Source organism: Chrysemys picta, chromosome 3, assembly GCF_011386835.1.
Source record: "Chrysemys picta bellii isolate R12L10 chromosome 3, ASM1138683v2, whole genome shotgun sequence".
Classification (NCBI taxonomy): domain Eukaryota; kingdom Metazoa; phylum Chordata; order Testudines; family Emydidae; genus Chrysemys; species Chrysemys picta.
In genome coordinates, this window is record NC_088793.1 from 68,240,133 (window position 1) to 68,258,544 (window position 18,412).

Genomic DNA, 18,412 nt, shown 5'->3' on the forward strand with positions numbered 1-18,412 from the left:
GCTCTGACAGATGTTCTAAGGCTTACTAGAGTAGTTCCCCTCCTTCAGAGCTCTATATATCTGCATGTGGTGCGGTGCAAGAAGAGAATTATAGCTGTTTGGGATTTGGGCAGGGAAAGGAGTGGAGGAAAAGCCTTTTCTCCATGTTTAATTACTTAAAGTTTAAGTCTTTAACACATGGAAAAATCACTCCCTCAATCATCCTCCCACCATCTCTCTATAGCCTTCAGACCTGAGACAACCCTCCTCCCCCCCCCCCCCCGCACCCTTTTCTTCCCCAGTCCTCTCCATCAGGTAGTCTCCCTTTCCTGCAGTTTAATTTGGAATCTCCATTCACACATCTCTTGGTCCACCGCACTAAGTCTATGGCACTCCTGATCCCCTACATCTTTTCCATGCTCTTTCCCTTGATCCTTTCAATGCCCTGCTATCCCCCTGCCCCATTCAGCATTTAAAGTGTTTTTAGTTTAGTCAAAATCACTTTCTGTTGAATGGGTTAGGGAACCAGGAAACATTGCTTCCTAGCTCTTATGTTCCCCACCTCCATAGCTCTGCCCCAGAAGCCTGCTACCGAGTACTTTCTTCCTATCCATGCTCCCTTCACTTCCTACTCATCTGCTGGTGAAACTTATCAGGAGTCCCACACCAATGGTCACAGAAAAAGTTAGATGGATCAGGGCTCCTCTCTTGTGATACAGGAGATTGATCACAGGGAGAAGCCGCACTAGAGAGGAAGTGCCATTTTGCGGGCAAACTATCTGCAAGACTCGGCACACTCCCTGCTGTTGAGTGACAACAACACTGGGCAAGAAAGCAGGGGGAGGGGGGATTAAACCTGGCAGGCAAAACAGTCTAAGAGACTCTATACTTCTTATGAAATAGCTGCTTTTCTAGTACCTGAACCCCATTTGGCTCAAAGAGGTGACCCCATCCAAGACGGCTTACCAAGTCCATCAAACTAGGATGCCTACTAGTCAACCATCTCAGGTCAGGAAAGGCAGATGTGATAAAGAGAAAAAGGAACTCAGAAAAGGGCTGTCTAGGGGGAGTTGTGCTAGTGGCTGGGCAACAGAACCAAAGAGACAGGACTGAACAACATCTGAGAATAGAAGTTTTCAAGTAAGAATCAATTAATCGACTTCCGCTGTGGCAAAATATAAGTCACAACGAAGAACTGTTCTCTTGTTATTAAAAATGCTCCCCAAACTTAGTATTTTGATATGAAGAACTTAAGCTACATGGAAATTGCACTCCAGAATTTTGTTTCAGGGGGTCTGGGGGAAAGAAAGGGGAAAAAAAAACCCACCCCACACGCACCACCATGACTGAAATAATGTCTAAGAGAAGTAATTGCTTGATTGTGAAATTATAGCTTTTTGGATTCTGACAAGGAGTTAAGAAAATTCAGGTTTATGTTCCTTGAAGTAATACCATTTCAAGAATTACAGATATGAAGCTCCATGTTTATTTAAACTCAGTTTTACGGGCTGAACCAAATATTCCCACTGATTCCTTTGAATCAAGTCGTTAGTGTGAAGCCACAAGCCACTATGTCACTTACATACTATTACAGTACAGGCAGATTACAGGAATCATGGCATAGATTTTTCAGCATTGGCAGGAAACAAAGATCATAAGTCAGGCCCAAGCAGTAGTAAATACTACTTGCCAGTGAAATTCCTGTTAAGACTATAAGAACTCCTTTTAATTTTCAAGTGTTTTAGAACGCATTCACATATTTACCACCCCGCTTTAACTCCTCTATCTAGAAAGTGGTATTTCAACATAGTGCTAATACTGGAAATATTTACCTTATGACAATTTAAGTGATGTAGGTATAATTATATTTCTCAGTTGCTTTATTACCTTTGCCATAACTTCAGGATCTGGATCTTCTATAGGGTCAGCCCATTCAACTGTAACAACATTTCCCCAGACTTTCACTTTTCCACTCATTAACCTACGTCTGGCCTGAGCAGCAGTTTTGTGATCTTCATATTCAAGGAAACAAAAACCCCTGTTCTTTTTCTTGTCATCAGGTTGATGATACAATATGACATCTGTGAGACCCTCTGTGAAATTAAGCAGAATATTTAATTTGGCTTCAATTGATGTGCTATACTATAAAGCGAAGAAATGATCCTACTTAAGGAAATAAGTAAGTTACAAGCCGATGTGAAAGCATGGATGAGCTTCAAAGATTGGTGTGAAGAAACGCCAAGATACATTTCTGTACTTTCAGAATACTAAGTTTTTACATCACATATCACTGCAGCATCTTAGCATCAATGGACATAATTATTCCTGTCCCATAAAAAGTAACACTGTTTTGTGTTTAGAAGACTTCTGAAAGCCTTGCTTCACGTTGCTCTTTTTGGATGCCTTTGTGCAGAAGTAACCCTTCAGCATTAAAGGGAAGTCAGTAACTTTAATCCACTAATGCAAAGGACTCAAGCACAGAACTCTCTTCATATTGGTTAAATTTTGCCTTTAAAAAGGAGACCAATACATTCTTTGATACTGAAGAAATTTTGGTGAGTTGTGGAACAATGCATTTCTTTGAAAGAAACTTTCCTTTTATTGTATTTGCCAATTATTCATTAGGTTAAATAAGTATATAATCTAAGGTTTAGTTACAGAGATTCAAATAAAACAAAATATATATTATTCCAAAACACCACAATGGTTTAGGCAAGGATACATTATTCCTGGTTCTTTCAAAAGTGAGAAGTCTGAACACTCAGACAAAGCTAAGTGATCTCAGTTTAAAAGATTGTCATCATTCAACATCAGCCGAAAGATGGTGAAAAAAAAATCATCATTGATCACTCACATTTATTTTACCCAGTTCCCAATACACTTACTAACTTACCTGTTACTTTACTAAATTCTTCAACAATCTGTTCCTTGGTTTTACTCTTAGGAATAGAGCCAACAAAAAGCCTATTATTGGCAACAGAGATGCATACACCAATGTGTTTTCCAGAACGAATTTCATGATTATTGTACTGAAAGAAAAACAGACAATGGCAAGTTATTACCAATCTTTCACTCTTCCCCACTCAAAAGCATCTACAGCAGGTATTTTACTTCCCTACAGCTGTGATGAACAGTGGGGTATTAACCCTTCAGTGGCCTGATGTGTGCATACAACAGCTGTTAGATTACTACACTTGTGGTATATTCATATTCTTTGCCACTGGTCCCCAGTTTCAGCCCACAACTATTTCTCCCTATGTCTTGACTCGAGAATTAAGCTTTACTTCTGGAAGGAGCTTCTACTATCTCAATCTTCACTAGATAATGCACTATGCAGAATTACAGCAGTTGGCGCTTATTCTACCTGAAGTGTTGACAATAAAGGTACTGCTTCCAGTCACACGGCAGAGAAAAACTTCCTCTGGTTACCAACTATAAGCTCTTCTTAAACTGAACAAAGCACATAATAGCAGGTATTCAGGTTCAGTTCAAAACCCTCAACAAGTCAGGGTCCAAGAAAAGCCTTCTATTGAAAAAAATATATATGGCTCTCGTATAGACAATATGCATACACTGCTTGACCTCACCACCAATTCAAGCAGCTTCTGGACAAAAACTGTAGCAAGAGAGAGACACACACCACGCACAAATTAGCTATTTTCCTTGCAAGCTTCACCATAGGCTGCTCTCCAGTTAGGAAAGTTGATGTTTCTTAGCCAACATCTTCTCAAGGCAGTTAGCTTGCCATTCATTCTGCAAGTGATATTTTGTTTGAGAGATTGACACAGGTAGTTTTTCTTCTATAGGACTAAGTTCTCCCATACTTCCTCTGCAGTGAACGCTTAAGTCTGCTTCTTCCAGGTTTTGCTAGCTCAATTCTCTGATCCTTCTAGAACACTGATTCCGTCTTGCTGAACATTTTCACCAATGCCTGACAACCAACAGTGAACTACAAGGTAATTCTTAAGTACAAACTTCCACGCATGGAGAGGATTCTCATTTCTCTATTGGCTGCAGTAGTAACTCCCAACCAGTTAAGAAGTACCCCCAAACCAAAACCTAAAAATAACCATTAATAGTATCTGTAGCTCCCGTTTCACAGGCTACAAAGAAAAAGCTTCAAAAAGGTTTCAATGAAGTTCCAGAGCTTGCATATCCACACTACGGTAGTACCAGCTATTATGCTATTGATAAACAGCATGTTCTACCTAGGAACTACTAAGTATGGGCATAAGTTTTCATGAGTAAAAACCTCACTTCTTCTTGTTAGTCTTTAAGGTGCCACCAGACTCCTTGTTGTTTTTGTAGATACAGACTAACACGGCTACCCCCTGATACTAAGTATGGTTTCCCTGGAAATTCAGGTGAATGGCCAATATCCCTCAAAGCTGAAAGGAGTCCATTACTTTGTGTGTCAGATAGCCTCAGTTAAATACAGGCATATTAGATCGAAGACTGCATATTACCATTAAAAAGGGCCTTAAAGGTTAGCCAGCATCAAGTCGGGCCCCAAAAGTAGCTTTTGTAAGAAAAAGTACTTACAAAATTTAAGGCAACAGGAATGTTTCCTTTTTTTTAAATTAAAAGTTTTAATAAACATTCCTTGAAGTGTTTGCAGCCCAAAGACATTACAGCAAAGCGCTAATTTAACAAGAAAACTGAGTAACCTATTCTCACTGTCCAATCTAAGAGAAGTAGAAAACATTAATAGCATAGTAAAAAATAAATCAGATCTTTAGTTTAATATCTATGGGTATTACAAATGTACATATGATTTTAAAAAGTTTTGTAAACCAGCAGAGTCCCTTTAAACATACCACCTGTAATTTTACATTAAGTGGGGTCAAGCCCAGTATTTACACGGGAGATTGCCATGGAACACAGACAATAGAAGCAGCATTGCCAATTCAACATATTTATGCTTTCTCCCAAGTCAGTTTTGAATCAATGCCCCAAACTGGTATTAGGCACACAACTGAAGTATCTTTTGAGCATGCAAAACAGGTCTGACCTCTTGGGGGCCAGTCATCTAAGATCCCATACTTTTTTCTGTAAACTAAATGCGTTAATCCAACAGCTCTGATGAGACTAAATCTGTGTCATTTCACCCACCGAGAATTCCAACAGCAGTTTTAGTTAGCGTATTCACTTCCTATATTGGACAGTAAGTTACACTGCTGTGTGCAGATGGCACAAATTACTTGAAGACACCTGTGGCTAATCTCAATTCTATCTGAGCTACTGGTCATCAGTTTTGCATTAGTTCTAGATTTTTCATTACAGAGTTAAATAAAACCATACTCATAATTTTATGGATTGTCACAATAAAACTTCGTTCCTCAAGCAAGCAAAAAGGCTTCTAAAATGGGAGAAGTTTAGAATGATGGAATCTTTCACAAAGTGGCCTGATAATCTTGGGTAGCGGTAGAATAAAGAAAAATATAATCCAGAACAATGGTTATATTACAGCCAGGCATGGAATATTTTCTATCACACACTCCATTGCAGTGCCTCAATCTCAATTTACAATCACCCAAATTACTCTAGTCATGGATTTCCTGAGTGAAGTCTGTTAATAGTTCTAAGTCGTGCAGTGGACTTGTGATGAACACACATGTTCACCGAAGAGTAGGATGACCCCAAACTCGCTTTCAATAGTGATCCATAGTAAAATGTTAAGCCAGTTTATCAGACGATAAATACAGTGTGCTAAAAGTAAAAAGATGTAACCACACACGATTCTCCTGCTAAAGTACTGCTTTGAAATCTACTTGAGATTAAGGGGGAAAAGCAAATACAAGATGACAAATGCTCACTTTAACATGCTGAAGAACAGGCGTGTGTGTGAAGACTGATTATTCCGTTCAGATTTATTACAAGAAATAAGGGTGAAAGCCAAAAAAAAAAAAAAAAGGATTACAAATTCCACAAACTCAATTTACTTCCACAAAATCTAAGGTTTATACAAAAAGTTTGCCACTGAGCAGCCTCCCTAGTCCCATGACAGAGAGGCGTCTCACCAAGGCACAGTGCCCCGATCTTACTGGTATCCCCATACTCCTACCTTCTGAATTGGCCTCTTTTTTCCAAATCATGATTTAACCAGCCAAGTGTGGCTGGCACCTTATACAAAACCAACTAATGCCAAGGTACTTGCTTTAAATTAGTATCTTTTCCCATACCCACTCCTCAGCTGAATGGACGCTGCTAATTTGTCAAGAACACCACATTGTCATGTCCTAGTACTTAGGCTGGAAAGGTTTCCCTGCCAACCCCAAATTTTCCCTTGTATTTCCCTAATCCACCGCGTCTAACAATTTAAACAGCATACGGTTCTTTATACAATGTCTGATTATATAAATATCTTAGATGTAAAGCTTCATACTTTTGCAGCACTAGAGACCCCTTATACACAAGGGAAGGAGGATCAAGTCGAGCTTAATCATATCAGCTTAATATATCAATATAGATGGCCTTCCAAATCTACAAGTATGGTGCATTTAAAGATACCATCTATTTGAAAGTCAAGTTTTAAACCTACTGTTAAGTAACTTCTAAGATTCAATCTTTTTATTTGAGGGAAAAAAAGTGTGTTTCCAGTTTACTTGCAGCATCTGATAGCACTAAACATTCAGTCAGTTTTCATTGTTTTGCTGTTGGTCAGTTGCATCACTCTGGTGCACTAAACTGGACAGAACTCATGCAACAGGGTGTTTAACAGCAAAGCTGAAACCAAAAAGGCAACAAGCAGGTGTGTGCACGGACAAAGTGGATTTACCCCAAGCATGTTGGTTGGTGTTCTTTGAGCCCACCAAAATCTTTTATAAAAAAAGACAAATGCAGAAAAACCCTTATGTTTTTAAAGAAAGTTAAGAATTTGGAGACATTATTTAAAATGTATTCTATCAAAAGTTTAATTTATTTTAGTTCCTATATGAGTGTCCCAACAGAAAGCTGGCAATCCAGTATCTGTGAATCATGCAGAGTTCAGATCCAGATTTCACTATGCTGAAAAAACTAAAACCACAATGGTGACAACATGCTCAACACCAAGAGGATGGTAACATCATGCAATGCTGTCCAGAAAATACTCAGTTCTGAGTGGCCTGTGATTTTTATTCAGCATTAACTGAGTAGCCTCTGATCTGTATTCAGCCTTAATTTGGGGGTGAAGAGGCATGGCCAGGACACCTTAAGAAAAATCTTTATTACTTTTTTTTTTTTTTTTGGTAGAATGGAGGAGACACACAGTAGGTGGTTCAGTGTTCATGCTGCATATCTGAAAGGCCGTGGTCCATACTTTACTTCACAGTATTTCGTACTTTTGTTCAAATTAAATACTGTGTTCTCTTTCTTTAGATGTTGGTAATCTCACCATCCAAAGAGTTTTGAACAAGAGAGGTAGAATAGTTTGCTACCAAGAACAACCTGTCTGAGGTCTCTCACAAAATTCAGTACCTTTTTAAGAACAGTTACTTACCTTACAATAAGTTTCAGAGTAGCAGCCGTGTTAGTCTGTATCCGCAAAAAGAACAGGAGTACTTATGGCACCTTAGAGACTAACAAATTTATTAGAGCATAAGCTTTCGTGGACTAGACCACTTCTTCGGATGCATACAGAGTGGAATAAATATTGAGGAGATCTACATATACACACATACAGAGAGCATAAACAGGTGGGAGTTGTCTTACCAACTCTGAGAGGCCAATTAAGTAAGAGAAAAAAAAACTTTTGAAGTGATAAAGTTTTTTTTTCTCTTACTTAATTGGCCTCTCAGAGTTGGTAAGACAACTCCCACCTGTTTATGCTCTCTGTATGTGTGTATATATAGATCTCCTCAATATTTATTCCACTCTGTATGCATCCGAAGAAGTGGGCTGTAGTCCACGAAAGCTTATGCGCTAATAAATTTGTTAGTCTCTAAGGTGCCACAAGTACTCCTGTTCTTCTTACAATAAGTGTGGTTCTTCAATATATTTTGTCCCTGTGTATCCCACTATCAGCACACATGCACACAAAGTGTGTGCCAGCAGTTGGATCCACACAAACACCTAATTTAAGAAATTCTTCTAGAAGAAAGCAATCCAAAGTAACCCTCCTCAAACACCTCCTCTTGTTCAACAAATGGGGCATCAAGGATTTTTTACTAATTTGAAATTTTGGATTGCCCTACTAGATCATGCCAGCAGTGCATCTAGTTTAGTATCCTGTTTCTGATATTGGCCAGTAACAAATAATTCAGAGAAAGGTGCAATAGACTACCTACAAGTCCATTACATGTGTGACTGGCTCATAAGGGAACTTATTAACCACTTACTAACAGAGATTATAGTAATTGTTTATGGATTAGGGAGTGATCTCATAAAAGGCAAAGAAAACTTACCAGTTTAACAGCCTCCTGAGCTGCCTCTTTAGTACAGAAAGTGACAAAAGCATATCCTCTATTTAGACCAGTTAGTGGATCCATCATTAAGCGCAGATCCCAGATAGGCCCAGCTTTCTCAAATAATGGAACAAGCTCATCTTCAAATAAGTCTCTTGGAATCTTGCCCACAAATATCTAAGTAACAAACATATTTAACATTGTTTAAAAAAAAAAATACATGGTATAAGTGGGTTGTTCTTTACATGAATAAAAACCATCTCCTACTTACCTCTGTACCAACAGAAGGCTGTTGTCCTGAATACACAGAATCTGGAGGAGGACCACCATACTTCCTCTGTCCAGTAGTCACATCAAGTGTGTAGCCTGTTCTTTCCAAGAGTGCCTTCAAGAAGAAGTTGAATATCTTAGGTCACGTACAATTCCCAATTTATCAAGACAAATAGACTATAACAAATAAGTAACCATAAGAACGGCCAATGGCACATCTCTCCCAGTATCCTGTCTCCCAACAGTGGCCAGCCAAATGCTTCAGAGTGAGAGAACAGAACAAGGCAATTTATTGAGTGATCTGATCCATCCCCCATCATCCAGTTTCAGCTTCTAGAAGTCAGAAATTTGGAACACTTAGAGCATGGGTTTGCATCCCTGACCATTTTGGCAAATAGCCATGGATGGACCTATCCTCCACAAATTTATAAGAACAGCCATACTGGGTCAAGACCAATAGTCGATCCAGCCTCGTATCCTGTCTTCCAACAGTGGCCAATGCCAGGTGCTTCAGAGGGAATGAACAAAACAGGTAATCGTCAAGTGATTCATTCTCTGTCACCCATTCCCAACTTCTGGCAAGAGAGGCTAGGGACACTTCAGAGCATGGTTTTGCATCCCTTCCCATCTTTGTTAACAGCCACTGATAGGCCTATCCTCCATAAATGTATTTCCAGTTCTTTTCTGAACCCTGTTATAGTCGTGGCCTTCACAACATCCTCTGGCAAAGAGTTCCACAGGTTGACTATGCGTTGTATGAAGACAAACCTCCGTTTGTTTTAAACCTGCTGCCTATTAATCTCATTTGGTGACCCCTAGTTCTTGTGTTATGAGTAAACACCACATTTACTTTCTCCACACCGCTCACGATTTTATAGACCTCTATTATATCCCACCTTTGTCGTCTCTTTTCCAAGCCGAAAAGTCTTATTACTCTCTCTTCATATGGAAGCTGTTCCATACCCCTAATAATTTATGTTGCCCTTTTTTGTACCTTTTCCAATTCCAATATATCTTTTTTGAGATGGGGAGACCAGATCAGCATGCAGTATTTACAATGTGGGCGTGCCATCTCATTCTTGCCATCTCACTCTTTTTTAAAGAATTATACTTTTGGCCTCCACAACATCCCCAGGCGATGAGTTTCACAGGTTGACTGTGTATCATGTGAAAAAGTACTTCCTTACGTTTGTTTTAAATCTGCTGCCTATAAGTTTCATTAGGTGAGCCAACGATTCATTGGTTCATGTTTTATGTGAAGGGGTAAATAAAACTTCCTTATTCACTTTCTCCATACCATTCATTATACCTTTCTTTGGCATCTCTGTCTGTATTTCCATGTTAACATTACTGCTTTGAAACTTACAATAAACCTACAGTGTATATGCACATGAAACCAGAACCGTTAACAAGTGTAACCATACTGAATATTTTAATATATTCATAGAATATCAGGGTTGGAAGGGACCTCCGGAGGTCATCGAGTCCAACCCCTGCTCAAAGCAGGACCAATCCCCAGACAGATTTTTACTCCAGTTCCCTAAATGGCCCCCTCAAGGATTGAACTCATAACCCTGGGTTTAGCAGGCCAATGCTCAAACCACTGAGCTATCCCTCCCCTTGAGGCGGAACAGTTACTTCTGAGAAACAGGCAAGGTTCATCTTCATAAGAATAGATTCAGGAAATTTTATTTTTAATGTAACAATGAAACCAAGTAAAGACATCTCAGCCAGATACCCTTGTTTTTGCTTGCACATTCCTGCACATACATGCATGTATTCCAATGACTCAATGAAACTACTCACACATCAAGTTAAAGTGCACATGTGAGTTGTTTGTAGAACTGAAGCATTACCTCACCTGTCAAATGCAGCTACTACTTCCTTTCTCCCGCCCTTTGTCTTGTCTAGATTATAAGCTAGGGTCGGGGCGTATCTCCTACATGTATGTACGGCACCCCAGCACAAGTGACTGACCTTGGCTGGAAAATCTCGATACTAACGTAACAGAAATACTAGATAATAGAAAACAAATATAGTTTAACATTTGATATGTTAAATACCTCATCAAGCCTCTATCTGGAACAGCTTTGTTATAAGAGTAGTAAAAACGTTTGATTATTTCTCTTTCCAGAAATATTTCCACAAACAATAAAATGTCACCCATGAGGAAAAGGTGCATTACATAAATTTAATTACATCAAGAACACTGATTTTTTCACAACTGGAGCCATGCTGAATATGATTTTGAATGGTATGGCATTGACTTGCTGTAACCATGAACAGCAAAAGCTGTATTACTCCAGGAAAATGAATGTAATTAATACTCTAGCTGTTGACAAATCACAGCCTGAAAAATTACAAATGCAAGTCAATTTTAAGAAGTGGTGATATAAATCCCAGTAAGCCCTTAAAGTTTTCTAATTAACGCACTCAGGTCACAGCCTGCTTTTTCACCCATTTTCAAGCTGAGGAAAGTAAGAAGTTCTGAGAAGTACCCCACTACTGGTAATGTTAGAATATACAAGTTCATCATTCTACACTCATACAAAAAAGCTAAGGACAACAAACTGTTCTCCTTTCCCTAACCATCCATTTAGAGCATCCTCGGTAAAGCTTAACTTTTAGCTTGAGTCCATTTACTATCAAAGGTCCTTGGACATCAAGGAGTTAATTTTTCAGCCTTTTACTGCTGAGACAGACTTCTGTGCACTGAAACTGTTTTTGAAATTTAAGTTAATTTTTGTATAAAGTTTACTCCACGAAAGCTTATGCTCCAATACTTCTGTTAGTCTTAAAGGTGCCACAGGACCCTCTGTTGCTTTTTAACAGATCATGTGATCTACAATTGGGCTAACTCTCAAATCCACTGGATGTGTCTAAAAAGAGATAGCACTATTGCTACCCTCTTTACAATGAGTGGCTAAATTTCATTATTTAAGTCTGGGTAACAAAGAACAGATTTATCCTTAATTAAAAACAAGGTGTATTATTTGATCTTTATATTCCAAAAAAATCCCGTATTTCTTGACTTGCACAGTAGAACTTTGGGTGGAAACATTTGCCCCTAATTATGGAATAGTAGCACACAGTACTTTTCAACCTAAAAGAGGCATGTCTTTATAGCTAAGCAACCTGTTAAAGGGGTATTTTTACATTTAATATTATAACTCACTCCAATAAAGTGAGCAAATTATACATGCACCGATATGAAGAATTTACTACTGTTTACTTGATAAAAAGTTTTTAGTCCAAAATACATATAATATTTGTGATTACCAGGTTAATGAATTATCTGAATTAACATTTACCAGGCAAAGCACAGTTACTGAAGGAATTAAAAAGTCAGACCTAGATTTTTTTATTTTTTTTTTAATTTTTAAAAAGAGAGAGTGGATACTATCACATACTTTACAACTTCAGACACATACCTTAATTTTTGCCTCATCTGGTCCTTTGCTAGAGTCTGCCACCTTGGTCCCCTGTTTTTCTCTCTGTCTATACGTTTTCATGACTCCACATAAAAAGGCACTTTTGTTCTGAAAAAGAGTTGACATTTTCATATTTGTAGATCTGAAGCTCAGAACCCAATTTGTTTTAAAGTGATTATCTGATTCTAATTGCGCAAAGTTCTACACATCAAAACACAGACCACTGACAAGACTTAGGTACAGTTCTTGCCAATCTAGTAGCAGTTTGTTCTTCCAGTTATATACCAAATTGCTTAACATTACCTGAACATGTGAAAGATCACTGTCTTTAAACTGCTGAAGTACTGCCAATGCACCTTCTTCATTAAATTCCTTTAAAGCTTCAATAGCTCTTTCATCTAGATCACTGTGTGCAACTAGCCCTAGGGAAAAGAAAAAAAAATTACTAATTATATTTGAGCAGCAATCTCTGGTTAACTATATTCATCAAATTTTAGTGGACCAAGATCAATCATTGAGTTTCGGTAACAAGTAAAAAGGCTCATATTACACAACCTACCATTCCTCCTTAACTCATCCACATGATAAAAATTATTACCATTTCCCCATTAAGATAAAAACAAAGATATTCACTGAAATAGTTATTGTATTTATGTACTTATTTTAATACCATAGGGCATCCAGATATTACATGGGCCAAAATTATCTTCATCATCCTGAACTGAATGCGGAATTGTTTATAAGCAACAGACTTCAGCTTGAACTGCACAGTAACTTGGTACATTTTGAAAAGGGGCCATCTAGCTCAAAGAGATGTAAGTGCTCAAATTGATACCACAATCAAAATCAAATACAATGCTTAAGCAGCACAACTTCTGCATCCAAGAGTCCAAAATCAGAGTATCATCTACAACAAGAGAATATAACCAGTGCCTCAGTTACTGAAAAGTTACTTACAACTATTAATATGCACCAAGCACATCACTTGCTCCTACTATGAACAGCTGTTAGCAACAGCTGGTGTAGGTATTGTCTTGTACCTACCCATCTGATTTACTGACCTCCTTCCTTCCCACCTACCCACTCCAAGTGACTTTAATGACTAGTCCCAGACTTATTCACTGGTAATACTAGGAATCAGTTATAGTATTTGATTTTTAAAAAATCCATAAACCAGTACTAAAAGATACAACTGCAGTCCCCATACTTTTGGAAACCACAAAAAGTTGCTATTTTAGCCCAAAGCCAGAAGAGTCCAATAAAAAAACCAAAAGTGATTTTGCAAGTTTTACATCTTACCTGCAACGTAAATTTCATCTAGTTTTTCAGCAACTTTCTGTGGTAAACCAGCATCAAGCAATGTCTGGAAATGCTCAGAATGGGTAACTGCAGCAGAAGTATCCATGGGCTCTTCAGTACCATTCCCATTAACATGTTCAGTAGCCATGTTTCCAGATATCTGTTCAAACGCAATAAGCATCATAATTAAGCTAGAAATCTTCAAGCAGAACAATTCAAGTGACAATACATGCAACCGCCTGCTCTATGCTTCCAAAAATTTCTCAGACCACTCCCCTACAATTTTTGATTTCGGAAGATCCACAAAAATCCTCAAAAGAAAGCACTAACACAAAGGAATACCCTAGCACCACAGCCTATAGGGGGTAGGGTAGCCTTCACTGCAGGTTTTACACAATCCAGCCAGCCAGACACTCTGACTCACCTCCCTCTCTGTCTCTTAACACTCCCTAAGAAGCCCTGAACAAGTTAGAAATGGAGCAAGACGCCAATGGCGGGGGAGGAAGGGGGAAGGGAGGAAGAGCAAACCTGCCACATGCAGCAGCCGCTACCGCGCGATACAGTCACTGACACTCACTACTGCTTCCACCTCGATCGCCTATTTCAAGCCCCCCATCTCTTGGGAGTAAATCACAGGCCATCCCGCCTGGCCGTGCACGGGGTCGGGGTCTAGCCCTCCTCCGCTTCGGGGTCTGCCGAGCAGGCAGGAGGAACAAAGCGCTTCCCAGTCCGCACCCACGGGGGCGGCGGTAGCCGCCATGAGCCCAATGGAAACACGTGCTCTGCTGCGCGTTCAGATGTCCTACAACTTCCTCCAGTGACCGACTTCCCCCTCCCTCCCTAGTCCCTCAGAGATGCAGCCTCACCCCCCAGCCATCCCCCTCTCACCCCAACCCCCGGGACAGCAATTGCAACACCCCGGGCCCGATCTCGCCCCTCCATCGGGAGCTCGCCGCGCCTCCTTACTCCACCGCCTCCTCCGGCCCTGAAACAATGCGCTGGCCCGGCCCGGCTCCCACGCCACGCTGGGCAGAGTCGCCGCCCGACCCCCCAGTCCGTGAGCCGTAGCAGGCGAGGCTCGATCCCGCACGCTGGGCGCCGAGGCCGCAACCAAATAGCCCCTCCGCCGGCGGGCCCGGCCCGGCGCCTCATGGCAATGAATGGAGCTGCCGGGCCGGCAGGACAATGAGGCGAAAGCCACGCGCCCCACCCGCTGCGGGGCCTAGTGCGCGACCACCAGCTCGGGGCGCCCGCCCCCCGCCCGGCAAGAGCAGCCACGAAAGCAGCCAGCTCCCCCGCCCATCATGCAGCAGCTGGCAGCCGGGCCCCCCGCTCCCGGGAGCGGCTCACGCGGCCTAGGCTCCGCGTGCTACTCCCCGCCCGACTCCATTTTCCAGGGAGCCGGCTCCCCTCGCCCGAAAGCCCCAGGCCCGCTCCCACCCCACTCGTGGGGCGGCTGCTGCTGCCTGGAGGGAGCCCCGGCCGCGGATCCGGCCCGCCCCGGCCTGGTGTCTGACCTGTCGCTGTGGGGGAGAAGGCCGAGCGAAGGGGCTCGGGGCGCGGCTGGCGGCTCGGCGTGCGGAGGAGCTGCCCCTCTCCGCTCCCGCGGCGTGTCCGGACAGTGTGCTGGAGCTGGCGTAAAATGGCGGCCGCTCGAGCGCTCACGCCGCTGCTGGCACCAACCCCAGCCCCTTCCACTCGGCTCGGGGAGGAGGGGGGCGGAGAGGCGCCGCGCGCGCTGGCGCAGCCCCAAACCCGGGGTCTCCCAGGCAGTTCCGCAAGGGTTATCGCCTCGCCCCGCCCGCTGGGCCGCCAGCGTGCGCGCGCGTTCGCTTGTCCCTCCTCTTCTTCCTCGCTCTCCTCCTGCCGCGCGCTGTAGGTTCCACGGGAGAAGGGCGCTCTGGGGCTGTCCCCTCCCTTCCGCCTGGGCAGAGTGTGAATGAGCGAGCCCGAGACCTCCCCCTCCTCGCGTCCCGGGGGCCGAACGAGGACACACTGCCCCGGCGCCCAGCATCGGGGGCGCCGCGGCTTCCGCGTACCCCTCGCTCCCGGCATGCCAGGAATCCCGTCTCCCCACGCGGGGGAGAGAGCCGGCGGCACGGCCCGTCCGGGGAACGCGGAGCCTTCTCTGCCTCACTGAACGCCAGGCATTTGCACCCGTGCAGCTCGGGTGCAAAGCGGAGCACGCCGGTGCCCACGCTGCACAAGTGTGAATCACAGCGCGCCGTACCGTGCACGGCAGCGGGTTGAGAGCCATCGGGAAGGCGGCGCAACACTAGCGCTTTGTGTGCTTCGTGGTTGTGCTGCTTTGTACTCCTGAGAGCTCCGAGGGGTTTGTCTTCTCGCGCTGGGAGAGAAACGACTCATTTAGGTTTATAGTGAGCATTTAAAAGAGTTTCCCTTTTCCGATGGAGCGTGCCGTCTGTTTCTCCGTGTCTTACTCAAAGTCCCTTATCCTGCAATTGATTGCATTGGTAGATACCTTTGCATGCCTGGATCCCAGTTGGCATCACTGCATTACCAGCAGGGGGCTTCTGCATGGTTTCAACTCCAGGATGGGGCCAAATTCGAAAAGTTTATCAATCTAATTTGTGGTGGTTTCAAACAGATCCTACAAGTCATTAGCCTGTAAGGAAGCTAAAAATCCAGGATGGGTTTATGGGAGGTGCATATTATGTGCCCATAGTTTAAAATTAAAAGAGATTTCAGTGCCCAGATTTTATTTCATTTAGGCCATTGCAACTCCAGACTAGGTGGAATATGAGAGGATTCTAATGCTTCTATGCTAGTTAAGTGAAAGTGTAGATGCTATCCTGTGAGTAAGCACAGGGGAGTTGTAAAGTTGTTCTGAAATTGTACACATGTATTCTTTCTGTGGAGTTGGCTAAGGCTGTGAGTACACCAGGATCTGTAACTGTTAGTACCAGGAACCCCTGTAAGCATGTGCTATGTGCATATTGAGGCACTGCTGAAAGAGGGAAGATGACATGGGCAACTTTTTTCCCCTCCATTTTTGCTTGTTTATGTTGGAATCCCGTGGGTGAGAGTAAATGGGTTGTCAAAGGAGGTGAAGAGCTTATATATTTCAGCGTTGGCCAAATAAAGGTATGTGTAGTAAAGGGGCATGTAGGGCATTGTTGAAAGAACAGAATTAAGGGCTGCATGGGCTGCTTTTCCTGGTTTTCAGAAGTTTTCCTGGTTTTGCTCAATTCAGCATTTTGCCATTTAATATAGAATTAGAACAATTAGGCCTAACCTTTCTGCACTAAAGCTCCCACGAACATCAACTGGGGTTCTACAACCAGCAAAGTAACAGCACAAGGTGACCCTTAGACTGTAAGTTCTCCACATCAGTATCATACCTCTTAGCAGGGCCGGCTGTAGCGCTTTTGCTGCCCCAAGCACACAAAAAAAGAAGCCGTGATTGCGAGCGGCGGCAATTTGGCGGCAGGTCCTTCGCTCCCAGAGTGAGTGATGGCCCCGCCGCCGAATTGCCGCCGGACGTGCCGCCCTCCTCTTCATTGGCCGTCCCAGGCACCTGTTTGTTACGCTGGTGCCTAGAGCCGGCCCTGCCTCTTAGCTGTACCTCTTTTAAAAGACATCACGTATTATAGTTACAGTGTTATATAACGTTCCACACAATATAGCATCCCCTCACTTTTATTGTTTAAAATTTATATCAAAATAAAAAATTACAAAACTGAGGTAATAAAATCATGTATACTCTTTTAATGTATCCAACATCATTTGAAGCTTTCTGGATGGTTTTTTTATTGTTTTTTTTTGTCCCCGACCTGGAGTGGGGTTTTAGGTCTTAGTCTGGTAGACTAAGAGGTATGGGTACAATGCCTTCTCCCATAGTCCTCACAGCACCAAGAATACCTAATAAATAAGTCTACATGATAGAACAAGTAGAGCTAATTAGGTCAAAAGTCCACTTTTAAGAAATACCTATATATAAATATATCAGATATACAGTAATAGCATATGTGAGTTAAGAATCTAAACACCACAACTAGTAATTAGCCACCTACGTGACAGATCAAAATGCACACATAAAAATAATTTAGTATTTAATTTAAAAGATATCAGTGCTTGTAATCTATCTGGACAAACAAATACAAGTACATTGTAGATTACACTATATCATTATAGAGGTACATTGATGGGAAAAAATGGAAATGGATTTTTAATCACATTTGTTTTTGATTCAGTGAAATAGACTTTTTTCTAACGTGATTTTTTTCAACAACTTTTTTCTAAAACATATTGAGTATTTTTGTTTTCTGAAAACCCAGGTTCCAGTCAATCAAAAATGTTGATGTATTAGTTTAAAAAAAACTAAATCACACCAGTTATTCACAAAAAATTTTAACAATGTCAACATTTCTTCATTAAACTTTTTTCAAAAGGCCATTTTTTGACAAAAAATTGTTTACAAAATTTCAGTCAGTTCTACATACAGGTGACATCTATATCAAGGGAAGGATGTTTTGGAGCCAATTTTCAGGGAAAATGTTGCATGAAAATGTATTATTTATCTTATATAAACATGTAACTATTACAGTTCAGTTTTATTGTGAACGTGACTTCAAAAATGGTATCATGAGACTGATTCCCTATTGCTCCAGTTGCACCAAATTAAATTTACTACATTTACAAGTAAAACATGTTTTTCTTCTGAATTAGATGCTTATCTAAGGATTTTTGTATAGCACTCATCACCACAGTGTCTAATCAGTTAGCAGGTATCTCTTACTTGGAATCAAAACAAATTTGATCTGGAGTTATTAAGACACAAACATACCATTTTAAGTCATTTTGCATGGTAGAATTGCATCTTAATATAAAGTATTACTTATATAAGAGAGTGCATTGCCTTCAATGGGGTTTCTGTGGGCAGAATTTGGCCCTAAACTGGAATGTGTTTCATAGCTAATGAAATTCTGAGCCAGATAGTACCCACCTCTCACCCATAACTGTGGCTTAGCTCTGCAGTACTCACAGAAATAGTAAAAAAAAAAAAAAAAAAAAAAAAAAAAACTTTTG

The 18,412-nt window shown here is 41.6% G+C and overlaps 1 protein-coding gene across 13 annotated transcripts in view; it reads right to left on the bottom strand.

Moving 5' to 3' along the window:
- The window catches only part of SYNCRIP (synaptotagmin binding cytoplasmic RNA interacting protein), a 36,949-nt gene extending 21,538 nt beyond the window's left edge, over positions 1 to 15,411 (bottom strand). For 6 of the 13 annotated variants that reach the window (XM_024102997.3, XM_065588188.1, XM_065588187.1 and 3 more), the window contains exons 1-8: positions 14,881 to 15,120; positions 13,364 to 13,523; positions 12,368 to 12,486; positions 12,065 to 12,172; positions 8,635 to 8,748; positions 8,364 to 8,540; positions 2,873 to 3,008; positions 1,867 to 2,072 (exon numbers count right to left, since the gene is read on the bottom strand). In XM_024102997.3, the coding sequence (XP_023958765.1) occupies positions 1,867 to 2,072; positions 2,873 to 3,008; positions 8,364 to 8,540; positions 8,635 to 8,748; positions 12,065 to 12,172; positions 12,368 to 12,486; positions 13,364 to 13,511 (1,008 nt within the window). In that variant the 5' untranslated portion in view covers positions 13,512 to 13,523; positions 14,881 to 15,120. Of the gene's footprint in view, positions 1 to 1,866; positions 2,073 to 2,872; positions 3,009 to 8,363; positions 8,541 to 8,634; positions 8,749 to 12,064; positions 12,173 to 12,367; positions 12,487 to 13,363; positions 13,524 to 14,880 lie in introns of all 13 variants that reach the window. The other 7 variants (XM_024102994.3, XM_024102991.3, XM_024102992.3 and 4 more) reach the window with 5 other exon arrangements.
- Positions 15,412 to 18,412: the final 3,001 nt, after the last annotated feature.